General features: G+C 39.1%; 1 protein-coding gene across 1 annotated transcript in view; it reads right to left on the minus strand.

Moving 5' to 3' along the window:
* Positions 1–19063, minus strand: part of grk3 (G protein-coupled receptor kinase 3) — an 80602-nt gene that overhangs the window by 5981 nt on the left and 55558 nt on the right. Inside the window, exons 13-19 of the mRNA XM_088071179.1 lie at positions 18889–18996; positions 12289–12355; positions 6207–6307; positions 5733–5799; positions 4000–4095; positions 1438–1600; positions 1208–1344 (exon numbers count right to left, since the gene is read on the minus strand). Coding sequence (XP_087927305.1) covers positions 1208–1344; positions 1438–1600; positions 4000–4095; positions 5733–5799; positions 6207–6307; positions 12289–12355; positions 18889–18996 — 739 coding nt within the window. The remainder of the gene's footprint in view (positions 1–1207; positions 1345–1437; positions 1601–3999; positions 4096–5732; positions 5800–6206; positions 6308–12288; positions 12356–18888; positions 18997–19063) is intronic.

A 19063-nucleotide genomic window follows, 5' to 3' on the forward strand; every position in this document is an offset into this window, starting at 1 on the left:
GCACACACACACACACACACACACACGCAAAAGACACGTGAACATGCACACTGATTAAAGCAACTACAAGGAGCTTTCACTTTGAGTTGAGTAAAAGCAGAAGAGTTTCTCGTGTCGTAAAACTCTTAATCTGCACCTTTTTTTTGGAAGTGAGTGAAAAAGAAAGATTATTAAGACTTATTTTTAATACTGTGAGCCAATCATATGGAGGCGCATCACTATCAGTAACTGTGAGCGGACAAAAACGTGTTTTGACCACACTCACCAGTCGCCGCAGCATCCCGAAATTATTGGTGAGCTTACCGTATTTTTATCTGGCAGCACGTGTGCAATAACGTCTGCTGTCTACGGCAACATGAAAAGGACAAACTACACAGTGTTAAAGTAGCGATGATTTTTTAAAAGTTAATTTTTTGCAAAAGTTAACAACAAATAAATATTTAAAGACCTCAAAAATACCTGAGTAAATTATGTCTAACAAGGATAAATCTTAATTTCTTACATTAGATGTTATCTCTTTATTTTTTTGTTATTATGCTCATGTCTGCGTTATAAAATAATCAGTTCAGCCTTTATGTTTCTCTGGGAAATTAATGTGAAAAGTAGATGAATATGGATGAAAACAGACTGTTGTCGTGTGGGATTTTTAGTCTTTTTTCAATTTGATTTAGGTCAAAAGAGGTTTGACAAGTACAAAAGTAGCTATTATTTTAAATATTTTTGAAAAGTCCACAATAACAGCAGTATATGAATAACTGAAAAACACGCTGTGCTACGACAGGTTTTTTTTGGACCCAAATATTCATTATTTGCGAGTGTAAACATAATCTTAATCTAATATAACAACATTTTTGCTTTTATTCTAATGCTGGATGTGCTTTGTCCCTGTCGTGTTGCCGTGACATGCCTTCAGCTGAATGTGTTTTTTTCTTTAATTGTTGTATTTTACCGTGTGTGTATTGTGGTTTTTATTGTTTTTTTAAATATTGCAGACGCTGAAGTCAGAGGCAAAATTCCCACAAGGACAATAAAGTCGATGAAATATGAGCTAGATCAGATTAGATAGGCGTTATTGTCCCTCTAATCTAATCTAACTCATACTTTATTTGATTTATTATTTAAGGTTAAATAAATATATGGAGACATTAAAGTGTTTGATGAGCTCCCTGTCGTTGCTTTAAAGGTGCACGCCGTGAGGCGGACTGACCCGTGACTCGCCCTCCCCCCTCCACTCCACGCGGTTTGGGAACAGGTAGAAGTATCGGCGCTGCCACTGGGTCAGGAACGGGTTCCCGAGCTTCAGCATGTAGCCGTGCATTATGCAGTCCTTCCCGAAGGCGTAGTCTGCACACGCACACACAGAAAAATATCCTGAAGTGTGTATAATTTTTTTTTTAAATGCATGATTATTTTCCGAGCCGCTGTCATCATCTTTACCCTCCTCGTGTCCCAGCTGCTTGTTCTTGGCCCTCTTGCGAGCCTCGTTCTTGTCCGTGTCCGAGTTGACGGCCTCGTAGACCGTCTCCGCCACTTCCTGCTGCCAGCGCTCCGATATGACCAGCGGGAAGTTCTTGTACAGCTCCTGGTCACTGTCCAGCAGCTGCAGGACACAGAGACACACAGACGGACAGAGACGCAGACAGAAAAGGTGCAGGACACTTAGCTGAAGACCTCTGATACAGGATCATGAGACACATTATGCTTATTTTTTATAAACTTGTTTTATGCTTTTTATGTGCTTTTAATGTTTTAACTTTTGTTTATTATTATTATTATTAATATTATTATTATCATTATTCCTTTATATATATATATATATATATATATATATATATATATATATATATATATATATATATATATATATATATATATATATATATATATATATATATATATATATATATATATTTAATTTTATTGTATTTATTTATTTCAGGAATGTATTTTAAAAAATTGCAGTACAATTAACTAAACGAAATGATTAACTTATTTATCTTTATATTTATAAGGAGATTTACAATTATATTAAAGTTTAAGAAATGTTCCTATTATCTAAATTATAAATGTAAAATTATTTTAAAAAATTATTGTTATATATTATTAATATAGTTTAGTTTTTATTTCTGTGCTGGTCCATCCCACATGGGATTATAGGACACCATCGAAATTCAAAGCCTGTGTCCTGTTTCCTGTTTTACAGATCAGCAAAAAAAAAAGTACAAAATTAACTCACAAAATAATATATGACCAATATTTTTGCACAAAAAAAATTATATAAATGTTACTAATCTTCAGTTTATCTTAATAAAGAGCTTGTTTTCTCCTCGTATGATTTCTCCACATAACAAGCTAAACTAACATAATTATTATTTACATTATCATTTTTTATTTACCCATTTGTCTATTTTATTTATTTATTATTTTTTTTATTACTGATTTCCAGGTGTTTTTATAATTTTTTTTACTATTTCCTTGCTACCTTTTGGGTCATTTCTAATGAAGCTGGTCTTTGTCTTCTTTGCATCTTTTTTAAAGAACAAAAGCAAAGTTCCCCAGGTTTTAAAGGGTTAATAAATATGTTTTTTGATAGCCTTGCACCTACGTGATGAGCATATAACTGCCCCCTTCCTCAGGCAGAATTTAACACTCACATGCAGCCAGTTTATTAGGTACACCTGGGTAAAACGAGCAATCCAGCTGCAATAAATCCTTCATGAGGGTTGGAGAGTCTTCGGAGACGTGCCGATCGGCCTGCAGGATCGCTGCTGCACTTTCAGATGTTGATTGTGATGAGGAATATTTTATATCCGTGAGGGCTCACATTCAAACGCTCTCGGTATAACGCACTAAAAGGCTGCAGTAATCTTCACTGTGTCTTTAAGAAACTCTGTTTGTTGTGTTTGAGACAGAAACCTGATTAACGTCTTGAGACGGAGCATCATTATCGCTCGCGTGTTAATGACCAGCGCCGTCTGGGGAAATGTAAACCGACTTTATTTTGTCTTTTATTTGTGCGAGCCGGAGAGTCGCAGGAGGAATAACTGCCGCTGCGGCCGCATTAACCGTAATGAAGGAGGAGTCGAGACAACAGAAACACGGCGCTTTGAATCGCTTCAGTCCTGATTATTATTCTGAGGCTGAACCTGCGCTGAAGTCACGATTAAACTTCCATCTGATTCAGGAATTTACTGCAAACTCTCCAAAGCTAATTATAGCAGGGGTCCTACAGCTGAAGGCCAGGTAGATTTAATACTTTTTAAAACATTTTTAAAGCCACAATACAATAACAATAACAATTACAATACCAAAATTAAAAAAAAATACATAAACACCTGCTGCCAGTCAATGCCTTTGAATAGACTTGTAATTTTAGGAGAAAAAAAGTCAGAAATGTACATGAAAAAAGTTGAGATTTAATGAGAATAAACTCTTAACTTAATATTACAAGAAATAAGTCGTAGTTTTGTGAGAAAAAAAATCATAATTTTATGACAAAGTCTTAATATCATGGGAATAAGGCTGGAATCTTTTAAGGAAAAAGTTGTAATTTTCTGAGAATAAAATTGGAATTTTACAAGAAAAAAGTCACAATTTTACAAGAGGAAAGTTGCAGTTTTATGAGAATAAAGCTGCATTTTATCAAAATAAAGTCGTAATTTTAAGAGAAAAGTCAGAACTTTATGAGAATAAACTTGTAATTTTCTGAGAATAAAGTTGTCATTTATTTGAAAAAAAAAAAATTTTACGAGAAAAAAAGTTGTGATTTTACCAGAATAAAGTCCTATTTTTATGAGAAAGGGGATATTATATAACGTAAATAAACACAGGTCTGTGTGTGGCACGACAGCGGGGACGATGGTCACGGACGCCGCCGGCGCTCTTCGATTTTCAGTGGAAATGCTGTTTGGCGCAGGAGACGTGTGTGTTTACAGCGACAGATTTACTTGGAGTGGGCGCTAAATAAAAGTGTCTGGATGCTTTAAGAGTCTGTTGTACCTTGATGCCCTTGGTGTCCTCCTCATCAAAAGAGCCGATGTCAAAAGCGTCTGCGGCGTTCACCTCTCCTCTGGGAGGAATTAAAGGAGGCGAGTACTGCAGACGGAGGGAGAGAAACAGAGAGAGAGAGATGGGTTCAGTCACAGCAGAAGAAGAAGAAACAAGTGACAAAAGGAGGAGAGAGTGAGCGCAACAACAAGGCCACAGTCCCACAGCAGCACTTTCTTCAAGTGATGATGGTGTTACCATGGCAACTGTAACTGTACCGGACTAATGACTAGTGCAGCTCGGTCCGCCGTCGCTCTGCACACAGAGACATGAACCTGATCTACTGCAGACGGACGCCACAACATGTTTATCACAAGATTTCGTCTCTAGGAAATTGCAGATTTTTTAAAAAAATTTTCTGAGTGTTGCATCGATCATGGCATTGGCGGGTTTTTTGCTGTTGAGACATAAAATTATAGTAGTGTATTTGGTTTTGAGTTCATGTCAATCACAACAGCGTAGAATGTGATTACCAAGTGGCATTGTCACGGATTAAACAGCTGATTGTCCAACAAACGGACAAACAGAGCCGAGAAGTATGGATCTCCGACAGCGTGGATCTCCGACACAGCGGCTGGCAGCGCAGATCTCTGGCAGTGCAGATCTCTGGCAGTGCAGATCTCTGGCAGCGCGGATCTCCGACACAGCGGCTAGCAGCGCGGATCTTCAACAGCGTGGCTGGCAGCACGGATCTCCTGCAGCGCGGATCTCCAGCACGGCGGCTGGTAGCGTGGATTTCCGGCAGCAAGGATCTCTGACACAGTGGCTGGCAGCGCAGATCTCCGACACAGCAGTTGGCCGCGCGCATCTCAGGCAGCACGGATCTCCGACACAGCAGCTGGCAGCGCGGAACAGCTAATTTTTTTGTACCGTGTCACAGTCATTTTACCCCTCTGCACACAAATTGCATTTTTCAAAATCAGACTATAAAAAATTATGTCCATTATTATGATTTTCTACTTTCAACCAACATCAGTCCTAATCACAAATATCAAATATTCATTAATTTTCAAAATTAAGTATTTAAATGACAGTTTTTTGTCATGATGGCACTATGTTTTTCGATGGAAAGGAAAAAAAACACAGATGAATAACTGCCAATATACTGCATTAAAAGTTTTCTTTTTTAAAGTTTTTTTTTTTAATGACAGTCTGGGATATATCAATGATTAGCAGCAACATTGATTGTGACAATGCACCTAGTGGAAATAGTATGTATTTTCTCCACTTGCCAAATATAATTAAAAATAAATGAATAATATAATATAAAATAAAAGACATTATGCATCATCTTTAAATGACAAGTCAAAATAATTCCAATACATAATACAAGTCCTGTTTTTCTGCTCTGATGGCTGTGGGATCAAAAATGTCAGTTTGAATGGGTTTCAATGGAGCATTTTTGGACCTGAACAGTCTGAATGTAACTATTTAGTTTCCACAGTGTATTTTAGACTTATTGTAGGAGCTGAGCTGCAAATTCACTGAATACACTCAAATACACAATCTGGACTACATTTAGGTAACAGGTAACAGTGAACTTACAGCAGCTTAAAAAGGCAGCGTTCAGCTTCCCTGATTGTGAATTTATGGACCAAAAGAATGAGGAAATGTTCAAAAAAAAAAAAGAAGCTGCAGGCCGGAGAACAAAAGGAGGACTCACGGAGGAGAGGACGCTCACTCACCTTCTGGAGGTACACCTGCTGCCAGTCAATGCCTTTGAAAAACTGATGCTCCTTCACCTCCGGGGCTCTGTGACACAAACACGGAGTAAATCCACATCTGCACACAAGGTGGCAGCGTTCTCCACATTACAGACACCCATAATCCTGCCTTTTTTACCCAAACCACCCGCTGCAGACGGTGATCCGTCACTCCGCTTCAGTCATAAGCTGATGCGAAACGACAAGTGCTGATAAAATTAGTTATGAGCCCGGCTTCTGTCGGATCACTCGATGTCTATCCGTCTCCACCCGGCACTATTAATGAGCACATCTACCCAAATCCATCACACTGATGAATTCATTTGCACGCTTGTGGACGCTGATGTGGCGCAGAGGTTAATGTGTGTGTGTGAGTGTGTGTGTGTGTGTGTGTGTGTGTGTGTGTGTGTGTGCGTGCGCGCGTGTGTGTGTGTGTTTGTGTGGTGTGTGTCGTACCCTCGGCCCTGACAGCCGAGTCTCTTGGATACGTCTCTCTGCAGCAGCCCCTCCAGCAGGTCTTTGAGCTCTGCAGTGAACGAGTCTGGCAGCTCCACATTCTGCCAGAGAGAAGGAGGGAGGAGGAGGAGGAGGAGGAGGAGGAGGAGAGGAGGAGAGGAGGAGGAGGAGGAGGAGGAGGAGGAGGAGGAGGAGGAGGAGGAGGAGGAGGAGGAGGAGGAGGAGGAGGAGGAGGAGGAGGAGGAGGGGGGGAGGAGGAGAGGAGGAGGAGGAGAGGAGGAGGGAGGAGGATTAGAGGAGGAGGAGGGAGGAGGAGAGGAGGAGAGGAGGAGGGAGGAGGAGAGGAGAGGAGGAGAAAGTAAGAATGGGGTGTTTGAAAACAGACTGTCATCATTTGCACCTACAGTGCAGAGGTTTTTCAAAGAAGTCTCACACTCTGGCCTCCGCTCAGGTTTTAAATGTATGACTTTTTTTGTGTATTGGATAATCAGTGTTTCGGAGCTGAGCCTCAGTGACGCCAAAAAACATTAATTGTGCAACATAAAAATGGCTGCTTTTATTATTCTTTCATTAATTTGGAGAATAAATCATACTCTTTTGGATATGGAACTACAGATCCCATAATCAGGGGACTTTGGTGGATGTAATGTTACCTCAGCTCCATATTTTGGCCTACATTTTTTTTAAAAATTGATAAATTGTCACCAAAAGTATGCCGAGTTATCTACGAACAGCTCCTGTTTTCAGTGCACCAATTAATGCACAGACAACTGTCACTGGATTACTGTGATACTGAAGATTACTTAAAAAGTGAATATTCTTAAGCAGGTTCTGCAGTTATAACTTCCAGTTTTTTTCTATGATTTCTATGATGTTGATTGTTATATATTTGCATATATGTCACCAAAAGCATGCCGAATTATCTATGAGCAGCTCCTGTTTTCAGTGCACTCATTAATGCACACACAACGATCAGTGGATTCATTTGGTAACAAAGAAAACTTAAAAATGTGACAATTCTGAGGCAGGTTCTGCAGTTTTAAGAAGGGTCTTTTTATATATGATTTTTAAATGTTTTTATGGACTTAATTTGCAACAAATAAACATTTAAACCCTTGAATCCTTTTAAATCTGTCTCTTCAGTTTCAACATTTATGACACTAAACGTTGGAGTCCTGCTTCAAAGTGACAGAGAGGGATTTTTGAGCCTATATTTGCAAATTGTCTCAAATAAAAGTATGCAGAGTTATCGTCCAGCAGCTCCTGTTTGCAGTGAGCCATGCATCTACCGACAACTAAAACTAAAACTCAAAAACATGACGATTCTCAGGCAGGTTTTGCAGTTACAGGAAGCTTCTTTTTCCTATGACTTTTAAGATGATTTATGGGCAGTTTTTCATGACGGACATCAGAGGAAAAGACATAAGGAAATACTGATGTCATGTTCAGATTTGTCTGCGTTATCGTTGATGGGGAGTGCTAACTTTGACGCAAATTGTGCCAAGCAGAAATTAAGTGTTTAACGTGACCTTAGCTGCCGAGTCACAGTATTTTTCGTAAGTAATTAATGGGAACAACACGGTTTTAAATGGATTCAGTACTGAGGGAGCGCGCGGCAGCCGGCAGCGCTGAAACAGGCTGTAATGTAAACACTCGGGGAATGTTTGCACCTAAAATGTACGTCCAATCAGACGGAGCGTGTTTCAGCAGCCTGAGGCCTTTTTCTGATGCTTTTCTATGAGAATGAAGCACTTTGCAGGAGCACCCAAAACGCCTAAAGCTAAATGCTTTAACTCAGAGTGGAGGACACCCATCGACACTTTTTTTTTTCCCGTCAGCCAACGTGGAGGCGATGGCAACAAATTCGTGTACGTGGTTCACGTGAATTTAATGTTAGCTCACTTACAACATCGAGACCTGAGCAAACTGGCTTGATTTCTATCAAAAACATCGGAGGAAGGCAATGAGTTAATTACACAGAAATGACCCACAAATTAAAAGTATGAGTAAATACAACAAACACACACACATAAAAACAAAGGTGAAAACCCCCCCAAAAAATAATAATATAGAAAAAAAGAAATGACCAACATTTTTAAAATAATTTTGTATAAATAATTTGTTAAAAGTAGAATTATAATATAGTAATATAGTTTTCAGGACATTTTTTCCCAAAGCATTTTTTCAAAATAATTATCTTCATCTGCTAATTTCTTATCATTTACATTTCTTGCCAAGTTGCTCATTGCCTTTTATTTATTTATTTGTATTTAATTTAATAAAAAATCCTGTAACTTTTTTGCTAACTTTCAACTAATTTGTTAAGTTGCGTGTTGCCTTTTTCTCTTTATTTCTATTGTATTTAATTTTGTTTTATTTTATTTAGCCTTTTTTTTTAGTTTATTTTTAAATCAGTTTTCTTGTAACTTTTTTGCTAACTTTTTACAAACTTTTTGAGGCCATGTCTTTAAAGTGTTACTGCGTCCACCCCAGCGTCTGAATGTAGCACAAGAAAACTTGATGATTCAAAGGGTTAATACTGGAAAAATAAAAAAAAAACATGTTGCTCCAAATGGCCACATGGACACAAAAACACGAACAAATTTGGAAAAAAATGAAAATTTTGCCCGATAGTTTGAAAACCTTCGTCGCCTTTCTTATTTTTTTGCTGACGAGCTTTACGTTCTGCTTCTCGGAGACGTTTTCGGAGAGCAGAAGTGCTAGAAGTCTATCGGGATCTGCTCCATCCCTCCCTCCCTCCTTCGCTCCCTCGCTCCCTCCCTCCGTCCGTCCGTCTCTTCCTGTCTCGGCTGCTCAGTTCTTCACCGCCGTCTGCTTCTATCGTGTTTATGTAATGAGTCCATTCATCACGTTTAATAAACACTAAGACATATAGAGCCATATTTTTAGCTTGTCGGGCCTGAATCTCAGCCTCTCCCCCTCTCCCTCCCTCTGTCCCCCTCTCTCTCTCTCTGTCCCTCCCTCTGCCCCCCCCTCTCTGTCCCCTCTCTCTCTCTGTCCCCCTCTCTCTCTCCGTCCCTCCCTCTCTCTGTCCCTCCCTCTCTCCGTCCCTCTCTCTCTCTGTCCCTCCCTCCCTCTCTCTCGGTCCCTCCCTCCCTCTCTCTCGCTGTCCCCCTCGCGCTCTCTGCCCCCCATCCCTTTCTCTCTCTATCCCCTCTCTCTCCGTCCTCCCCTCCCTCTGTCCCTCCCTCCCTCTCTCTCTCTCTGTCCCCCTCTCTCTCTCTGTCCCTCCCTCCCTCTGTCCCTCTCTCTGTGCCTCTCTCTGTCCCCCCCCCCCTCTCTCTGTCCCTCCCTCCCTCTGTCCCTCTCTGTCCCTCTCTCTGTTCCTCTCTCTGTCCCTCCCTCCCTCTCTCTCTCTGTACCCCCCTCTCTATCTGTCCCTCCCTCCCTCTCTGTCCCCCCCCTCTCTCTCTCTCTGTCCCCCTCTCTCTGTCCCTCTCTCTCCGTCCCTCCCTCTCTCCGTCCCTGTCTCACACATACACACACCGGCAGACGAGGATTAAGGGGATAAACCAGATTAAGTAGCTGGATTAAAATCCTAATCTGGATTTATTGTGATATGAAAGATCATACTTTCTCTGTTAAAAGGTCCCGCTCAGCCAAACAGTGCCTGTGTGTGTGTGTTCTTGGACACATTACATAGTGAGGACCAATAAAAGTATTTTAGCGGAAGAGTGGGGTCCTCACTTCTTCAAAGGACTGTTAAGGGTTAACACTTGTTTTTGCGGTTCAGGTTGCAATTAGGGTTAGGTTAGGTTTGGGTTGGAAGTTTTCTTTTCTTTTTTTTTTTAAGTGTTTATTTCCTGTATAAAAAATGATGCTCTCTAGGAGGTTTAAAAGAAAAGTTCACAAGAAAGAGAAACACAAGAGTTTCCTCTGTAAAAAAAAAAGGAGCAATAGTTAGAAACTATAGTTTTTTTGTTGAGTGTGCTAGGTACTTTATGTCTTATAATCACCCTTCAAGGTTTAGTACGAGTAGAAGGAAAATTTAATTTGAATGAAATAACTAAAATAAATATAAGGTCTTCAGAGTAAATAGCATAAAATCATGGCTGAGATGAGGGCTCGGTTGAGATCAAGCACAAGTGTCTGACATGCATAAAAAAATCTGTAAAAAGTCATTAGGGTTAAAAAAAAAAACAAAAAACAAAAAAAACCCAAATAGTTTAAATCTAAGGGCTAAAAGAGCTGGTCCCCAGGACACTGGCTAGGTCAGAGTAACGGGCTAGGGAAGGCATTATTTCAAAGAGGGTCCTCACAAAGATACAAGTACAAGGATGTGTGTGTGTATTTTTTAGTGTGTGTGTGAGTGTGTGTGTGTGTGTGTGTGGGAGGGAGTTTCTCAGTTGCTTCATGTCCCGACAAAACACATACACGGACACTGAGATTTGGACGTGTTCCACCGTGATGGACAGCTGCTGCTGCTGCTGCTGGCACCAGCCGAGTGACAAGGAGGAAAAAATAAATAAAAAATGTAACTCCACAGTTTGTAAACTCGTTTGCCGGGCTCGGGCTCGGACATGAAGAGGAGGAGAGAGAAAAAGGAGTGGGTGAGAGCAGATATGTCACTGGGTGGGCTCAATGGACGCCATTCATGTCCAGTGTTTGCAGAATCTGACCCCTGACATCAAACGGCGCGGCGGTGTATTCCTCCGACAGACAATGACGCTCTGAGCACGCCGCGGCTTCTCTGCTCTGCATTGTGCCTCACATTTCCATCCAAAAGACTTTTTAAATACAGACAGAAATGTGTCAGAAAGCAGTTTTTCATCAACCCTAAAATTTAGCAAATTGAAATTGAGAATATAATATAGGCCCTATGGAAACGTCAATTTCTAAATAACTCCCACTTCTCGCATAAAAGTTTTTATGCTTGCATGAGGTATTTCAGGTGATTGAAACAGCCATATTTGGCAAAACTGCAATGGAAACACTTTTTGCTTTTATAGGTCACAAGAGCAAACTCAAGACCTACCTTTTGAGTTTGGCTTTTCATTGAACTTTACCTATTTATTTATTAACAATTCTTTAAATAGTAATAATAATAATAATAATAATATAAACATATTGTTATTAAATAGGTTAAGTTTTAGTTGAGCTTTAACTATTTATTGACTGTTTATTTCATAATCCCTACCTATTTTTAAGTGGAGGCAGGCTTAAAATTTAATTAAAAATACATAAATTCTAAACTGTAATGTCGTGTTTATCACCGCCTGTCTTTTGATTGTCTAAAATTGTCTTTTTTTCTTTTGTGTTGTATTTTTTTTTTATCATGAAGCACTTTGAGCTGCATCCCTTGTATGAAAAATGCTCTATAAATAACTTTTATTATTATCATCATCATCATTATTATCATATTATTTTTATTATTATTATCAAAAGCAAAACCAAGTGAAACTGACATCCCTCCTCTGCACAAACATCTGTCTTTCCAATGCAGCAAACATATTTTGGAGGCTTTAAATTTAATTAAAAACAGACGGATCTAAAACAGATGAAACTGTAATGCCTCGTGCATTTTTAAGCTTTCCTTCTTTCTCTTTTTTATTTCTCTTTAACCGCAGACTCTCTGAGTAAAACCTGCACCGGCTGCAGCTATAAATCCACTCGACCCGGGGCGGTGTACTCTAACTTTCCAGCTTGGCTGCTCGCTCAGTTTATCTGAGCCCGGTTTCTGTCACACGCCTCGTCTCCCGCGTTTTCCCGTGACACAGCAAAGTAAACACACGGCAGAGCGTTGGATGGTAGCAGACAAAAAGACGACCCCAAAAAACAAAGACGTCCATCTCTGTCAGGACGGGACACGCCGTCTCACACAGGTACATCTGACTGCATCAGGTGTGTGTTCACACACACAGTGCCGTGTGCACAGGGATGTAAACGTCTGTGTGCCGTTGGTATTACTGCTCGGTAAACACGGGCCAAACCCATGTGTCCCGTGAGTTAAATAAAGGCTCGTATGTGTGTTTGCACAAAGACTCTTTGTAATATGTGCATCCGCAATCATGTTGCAGCTTTTGTCAGCGACTTCTAGGAAACATGTCGATGTGTGTCTTACCATGGTGAGCGTCATGCGGTCAATCTCATGTTTGTCTTTGGTCTTGTGCTGTCTGAAGGGACTGTGCCTGGACAGGAGAGAAGAAGAGATGATGAGAAAAAGAAGAGGTAGGTGGAGGAAATGCTCAGATCATTTATCAGTTCATCCAGGGTTTTGCAGAGTCTTTTTTTGGGGGGGGGGTTGCTGCCTAAAATGCCTGATTTCAAAGCAGCTGGTCTAACAAATTGCAATGCATTTTGAAACACCTTTAAAATTAAAATAAAAAAAATATATATTTTTTTTTGCAATTTCATGAGAGCAAATGCAATTTTTTAAATTTAATTTAATTTTTTTTTTTTGCAATTTCATGAAATGCTAAATTATTTATTAACTTTTTGCACCTTCATAACAGCAAATGTAAATTTATTTAATTGTTTTTTAAATTTCATGAGAGCAAATGCAAATTTATTTATTTTATTTATTTATTTATTTTTTTGAAATTTCATGAGGGCAAATGCAAATTTATTTATTTATTTTTTGCAATTTCATGAGAGCAAATGCAAATTTATTTTTGTTTTTTAATTGGTCCCATTGAGATTAAGAATCTCTTTTAAGGCAGACCTTTCAGATGGTCAGCAGCCAGAACACAAAGTTGCAGACTGAGACACAAAGAGAGACAAAATACAATACACGAGCACTAAAATTTGCATTGAAAGAGAAACTATATGTGTCGAAAGAGCTTCCTGTGAGTCAGCTGCCCGACCACGGCGGCTAAAAACATCCACATCCTATAAAATCTGCTTCTAACTCTTTCATTTTAGATTTAGAAACATTTAAGGGCACCAGCTCCCCAAGTTTCAAGTCATTCTGCAACAAATTATTGCAAAATTGCAAAAATAAATTGTTTTTTTTTCTCCGCCAGTTTGAACCTGTATTGTATTCAATGTTTTTTTATGTCATAAATTTTTGTCTTGTTTTGTTAATAGTTTACCTCGTCCTTATCTATGTTTATTCGTGCTCATGCAGCAGATCTGAGTGTAACAGCCTCTGTCACAGTTATTTTATTGTCTGCTGTCGACACGCTTCAGTCGCTCTCTGGGTGTGTTTTTGTGGTAAAAGCTGTTTGTCAATCAGCTGCTTTTGTTTGTGTTTCAGCGCGCAGCTCGAACAGTCCTCCCCCGCTCTCTGCAGAGCGTCATCCTGCACGCTCCGCAGAATATCTGCATGAAATAATTATTGAGTAGATGATGTACTTTTTATAAGTAACAACTATTATCCATGTGTCAGTCAGTGTTTTTACGGCTTTAGGTAGATTTAACACTTTTTAAGACTTTTTTTAAATGCCACTCGAAGTTACCTTTGAGACCAATTTTCTAACTAACCGAAATTAAAGAAGGACAATTTTATTTTGCCAAAATGTTTACTGCAACATAAAACATGACTTTTTTTATCCAGTAAAATAAGTTTGATTGGCTACGTCTCTATTCTATCTTTTAAGTATCTATTTAGTTTACCAACAAAAGTGTTTTCTGGGCAATTTTGTGTTTCTCAATCTGCTCGTGAGATTCTCCTATTTGGGTTCCCATCATGATGAGTAAAAGAAAAGGAATTTATTTAATTATTTAACAATAAAGAAAAAGGATGTTATCAGTTTTTTTGAGATTTTACAATGGAATGTCAGCAAAAAAAATTCATAAAATTTTTATTGCCATGTCTGAGCATTTTTAAGACTTTTGAAAGATTAATTTAATTGCACTTGCGTACTGCTGCACAGCTGTACGGTCTTGTATTTTCCTTGATTTTATGCATTTTATATACTCTATTTTATACTTCTTTTATTAATAATGTCAGTGGGTAATATTTTATTATACCATTTTATGTTATGGACTCTGTGCACTAATTTTTTATCCTTATTTTATCTTACTTTTACTAGTGTGGTCAAGTGGATTTGATCCATTTAAAGATGGATGCTGTGTATTCTATTCTGATTTTATTTGATTTTTTCATGCAGGTTTTATTATGTCTTTTTGTCTTTTATGTGTTTTGATGTGAAGCACTCAATGTATTTAATTTCCTTCATGTAAAGCACATTAGGCTGCATTACTTGGATGAACGGTGCTATACAAATGAAGTTTATTATTATTATTATTATTATTAAGTCAATTTAAAACCAATTTAGGCCTTATTTTTAGAATAATGAATTCAATGCCTTTTAAGACTTTTTAAGGATCTGCGGGAACCCTCTAATAATGCAAACTTCCACGTTATCTTAAACATGATGTGGCATGAAAACAAAACACTCAGGTACAAGTACTTGAAATCAGTACTTAGGTTCAGCACTTGAGTAAATGTACTTGGTTACAGTTCAGCACTTGACAACAGAAGAGAGGAGAGGGGAGGACACAAAGAGGAAGACGTGAAGAAACCACAGAATGAGTCAAATTCATTCCTTTCCAAATTCCCCACACTTTCAAACATTCACGCCTCAAACTGCAGCGGCGCTCAGAAATATTCCAACACTTTAAATTCAGAAACGCTTATTTAAAATCATCCAGATCTTATTCTCACTCTGATTATCCACCTGCAGCTTCGAGTACCGACTCGGAGCTTTGAGAGCGCTCGTGCATCGTGGCCTCGACACTTCCGACACTCCTTATTGAACCTGCGTGTAATCGTCCTCGAATTAACGCTGAGAGTCGACACTTTCACCCTTTAACACCTGGATCGTCATCGTGCTGTGTTCAGATACCTTTCACACGCGTGTAAACCTCTGAAATCTTAGAAAACTGGTTTGATTTATTTCTTTTTTAAAAATTTGGGGGGAAAAGCCAAAAAGCAACTTGGAAAGAAATTTCCTGCAACTTGCAAAAAATGGTATAAGATGATAAGAAAATCGTATGAAAATTATTTGGGGAGGATTACGTGACATAAATCTACAGAAATGTTTATTTTTCAATTTTATCATTATATATTTTTTCAACAAAATCAAACATTTGTATGTTTGTTTTTCCTTTTTTTCGCACTTTCTTAAGGTCATTTTAGTGTTTTTGTAATTTTCTTTTTTGTTGCTTACTTTCAGGTAATTTTCTTGTACCTGTCTGTAAATTTCCCGCTAATTTTTTCATGAAGTAGCTTATTGCCTTCTTCCTCTTATGCCTTTGAAAGACATCAAGCCAATTTGCTCAGGTGTTAAAGGGTTAAAAAAAGAATGAAAGTGCGTAAAATGTGACAAACAGTTAAATGCTCAGTGTGTTCATTAGAGTCGAAACTTTAGTCGATCCTTCGCTCGCCTCTTCTGTCTCGCTGTTTGTCGATTGCGGACTGTAGTTTCATTAGCGGTGTCAAAACGTGCAATATCTACACGTGTTTAATTGTGTTGGGGTATTTTAACCACAATATGATTAGGAGCCATTACATCTCCCACAATGAGCCGACACACCTGCGTCTATTTATTACTATTTAATTATATCATCTATTGATTATTGATCGTGATTGTGTGACGTGACCTATAACAAACATGTTCTCTGCCTCTTTGTAGCGCGGCACACTGACAGCCACAAAATACAGAAGACTCTTTCCAAAAGAAACCAAAAAAACACCCATATTGGCTCCAACACTATTATTTCTTATTTGGGTTTATCAAGTTTCAATTTACTGAAATTAAATTCTATTTCAACTCCTCAAAAGCACAAATAGCTTCATGCCAAATTTGAAAACATTCCCTCAAGTATTCCCTCAAGAAAAGCGATGCTGATCCCGGTCTTAAAGGGTTAACCTTTTCACCAGCTTGCAACAAATGTCCCACAATTTTTAAGAAATTAGATTAAGAAATTTATTTTTTAAAAAGCTAGGGGGAAAAAATGTGCAAATACTTATATTTATCATAATTTTATGAAAATAATTAAAAACTACTTTTACAGAATTATTTAAAATTCCTTAAGAATTTTTTTGGGGTAATTTCCTTATATATATATATATATATATATATATATATATATATATATATTTAATTTTTAATTTTTTTTTTCTAATTTTCAGGTAATTTTGTCATGATTTTTACTATTTTCGTTGTACTTTCTGCTCATTTCCTTCTTCCCATGTTTCTGAAAGAAATCAAGCCAACTTGTTGAGGTTTCAGAGGGTTAAGTGAAGCGGTTTGGGAGCAGCTTGTTCCTCTGTGGAAGCAGCGGAGCAGCTAAATTGGACAATTTTAAGGGGGGATAAAGAGGGATAAAAGAACTCAAACTGGAGAGATTTTCAGACAAACACATCGTGGTCCAACAGGCAGCCCTGGAGCGAGCGCCGCGTCTCAGGCCAACATATCAAGCAAACATATTTACGAGACAGAACAGCGAATCCGTCCAACATGCAGAGAGCGCCGCACTCCACTTAGCTCGGGCGATCAAATGACAACTGGCGGGCTTAATGGGAGCGCGGCAGCTTCCAAACTACATCTCCAATGAGTCCAATTGTTCAGCCGGAGCCAAACGACATCAGAATCCCTGCTGGAGACCGGAAGGATGCTGATCAATAAATCCAGCTTCGTGGAGGCGAACAGAGAGCGCATTTCCAGGAGCAAAAAGGAAAGAATTTATTCTGCAGATGCACGTGGAGTCGTGTGGATAATTTTCCAAAAGAGGCTCTAAAGACGCACTGAGGCGCCATCGGGAGCTCTGATGGCGCCTCAGTGACGACTTCAGCTGTGCAGTCTGCAGACCTCCACTTCACCTCCGAGGAGACGCTCTGCAAACATCACGAGACGCTTTACGAGCCGCTTTACACCGTATCTGAATTCAAGAGTCCAAACTGTGCAGATACGGTCTGATGCACGCAGCTGCACGCAGAAAACGCTGCACGCAGAAAACGCTGCACGCAGAACGATGCACGTAATGAGGAACTCGAGATCAGAGAGTTTAAACATTTTAATATTAGTGGTGGACCGATGTTGGTTTTTTAGGGCCGATACCGATTATTAGTTCTTCATGAAAAAAACTATTAAAAAAACTAAGCCGCAGTACAAACTGAAGCGTGACGTCTGTGTGCTGTTACGGCTCTTATAATATTTATATTGTGATGAAGTCATTAAAGACAAATAAACCAACATATAATGAACCGCTGAGTCATGGTTTGTTTGTTTGTGGTGGAGATTTTTCGAGCTGAGCGACTGTCAGCGAACACACTGACTGTGTGCGGCCTCGCAAAGCCCCTGCGGATGGATACGCTGTCGTCTTTTTGGACATATTTAAGATTTTAGGACATTTCTAGGATTTTAGGACATTTCTTGGGATTTTAGGACATTTCTTGGGATTTTAGGACGTTTCTTGGGATTTTAGGATGTTTCTAAGGTTTTAAGATACTTTTAGGATTTAAGGACACTTTTAAGAATTAAAGGTTTTTCTAGAATTTTGGAACAATTTTAACATTTTTGGACATAACTCAAATTTTAGAACATTTTTAGGATTTTAGAACATTTTTAGGATTTTAGGACGTTTCTGAAGTGTTAAGATACTTCCAGTAATTAAGGACATTTTTAAGAACTAAAGGTGTGTCTCGGATTTTAGGATGTTTCTAAAACTTTGGGAGGTTTCAAGGACTTCAGTACGTTTTTCGGATTTTAGAACATTTCAAGGATTTTAGGACATAGATAAAATTTTAGGACGTTTCATGGATTTTACATAGTTTTTAAGATTTTAGAATATTTTTCAGGATTTTAGGACATTTCTTGAATTTTAGGACCTTTCTCAGATTAAGATCATAAGAAGACAATTTTTAGAATTTCAAGAAATTCCTAAGAATTTAGGACATTTCTAGGATTTTAGGAAGTTTCTCTGATTTTGGGACATTTCTATGATTTTAGGACATTAGTGTCTCAGCTGTGTCCTCTGTCGGGGGTGTGGGGGATCCTCCTCTGGCTCTTTTTTTGATCAACAAGCTCTATTCTGATGCTGTTTTATTCACTCTGACACCTTATGGAGACTAAAAGGACAAAAACTATTCACAGTGTGAATCACTTTATTTTTATTGTCAATTAGAAAATGGTTGGGGGGCCAGATTTGGCCCGCGGGCCGTAATTTGAGTACCACTGTTATACAGTGTCATTATAGGCGTCTCCCGCTGGAAAAATCCTGTTTCTCAAATTCTGCAGAACACTGAAGTCAGAGTGAGCTTCAAGCTTATTTTCCCGGAGAATGAATTTTGTTTAACTGTTTATTACGGATTTAACGCCACTAAAATGAGTTTTTAGGATTCATGACTTTGGAGCCGAGTGCTGAAACGCGTCCGTCCGTCCGTCCGTCCGTCCCTGCAGCAGCCAACCTTTCACCAAAGACCGACACACTCTTCCTCTTTAAAGTGTTCAAACACGCCGATCCAAACATCAATGGAGAGACACGTCACACACACTCTTCTCTCTCGATTCCTGACCTACCGAGCCCCGGACCTCTGGCATTTACACACTCCAGATCAAACAAACACACACACACGGCCGCGCACACAAACAAGATCAAACACACACCAAACGGCGGGGACGGCGGAGAGCAGATTCAAAGAGGAGGAGCTGTGAAGAGGGTCTGAGAGCAGACAGGAAGTGAAGAAAGCAGAGCGGAGAGCTGGAGTGGTTACCCTCGCAGGAGTTTGAAGAGCATGCAGCCTAAAGAGAACCAGTCGGCGCTGCTGTCGTACGCCGTCCCCTTCTGAAGGACCTCCGGAGCCATGTAGCCGTGAGTGCCGCTGTGAAACACATGCCGCACATCCATGTTAAACACACAACCGTCACTTTTTGACAACAGTTACCATA

Source organism: Plectropomus leopardus, chromosome 20, assembly GCF_026936395.1.
Source record: "Plectropomus leopardus strain MGB_pleo_1.0 chromosome 20, ASM2693639v1, whole genome shotgun sequence".
NCBI lineage: Eukaryota > Metazoa > Chordata > Actinopteri > Perciformes > Serranidae > Plectropomus > Plectropomus leopardus.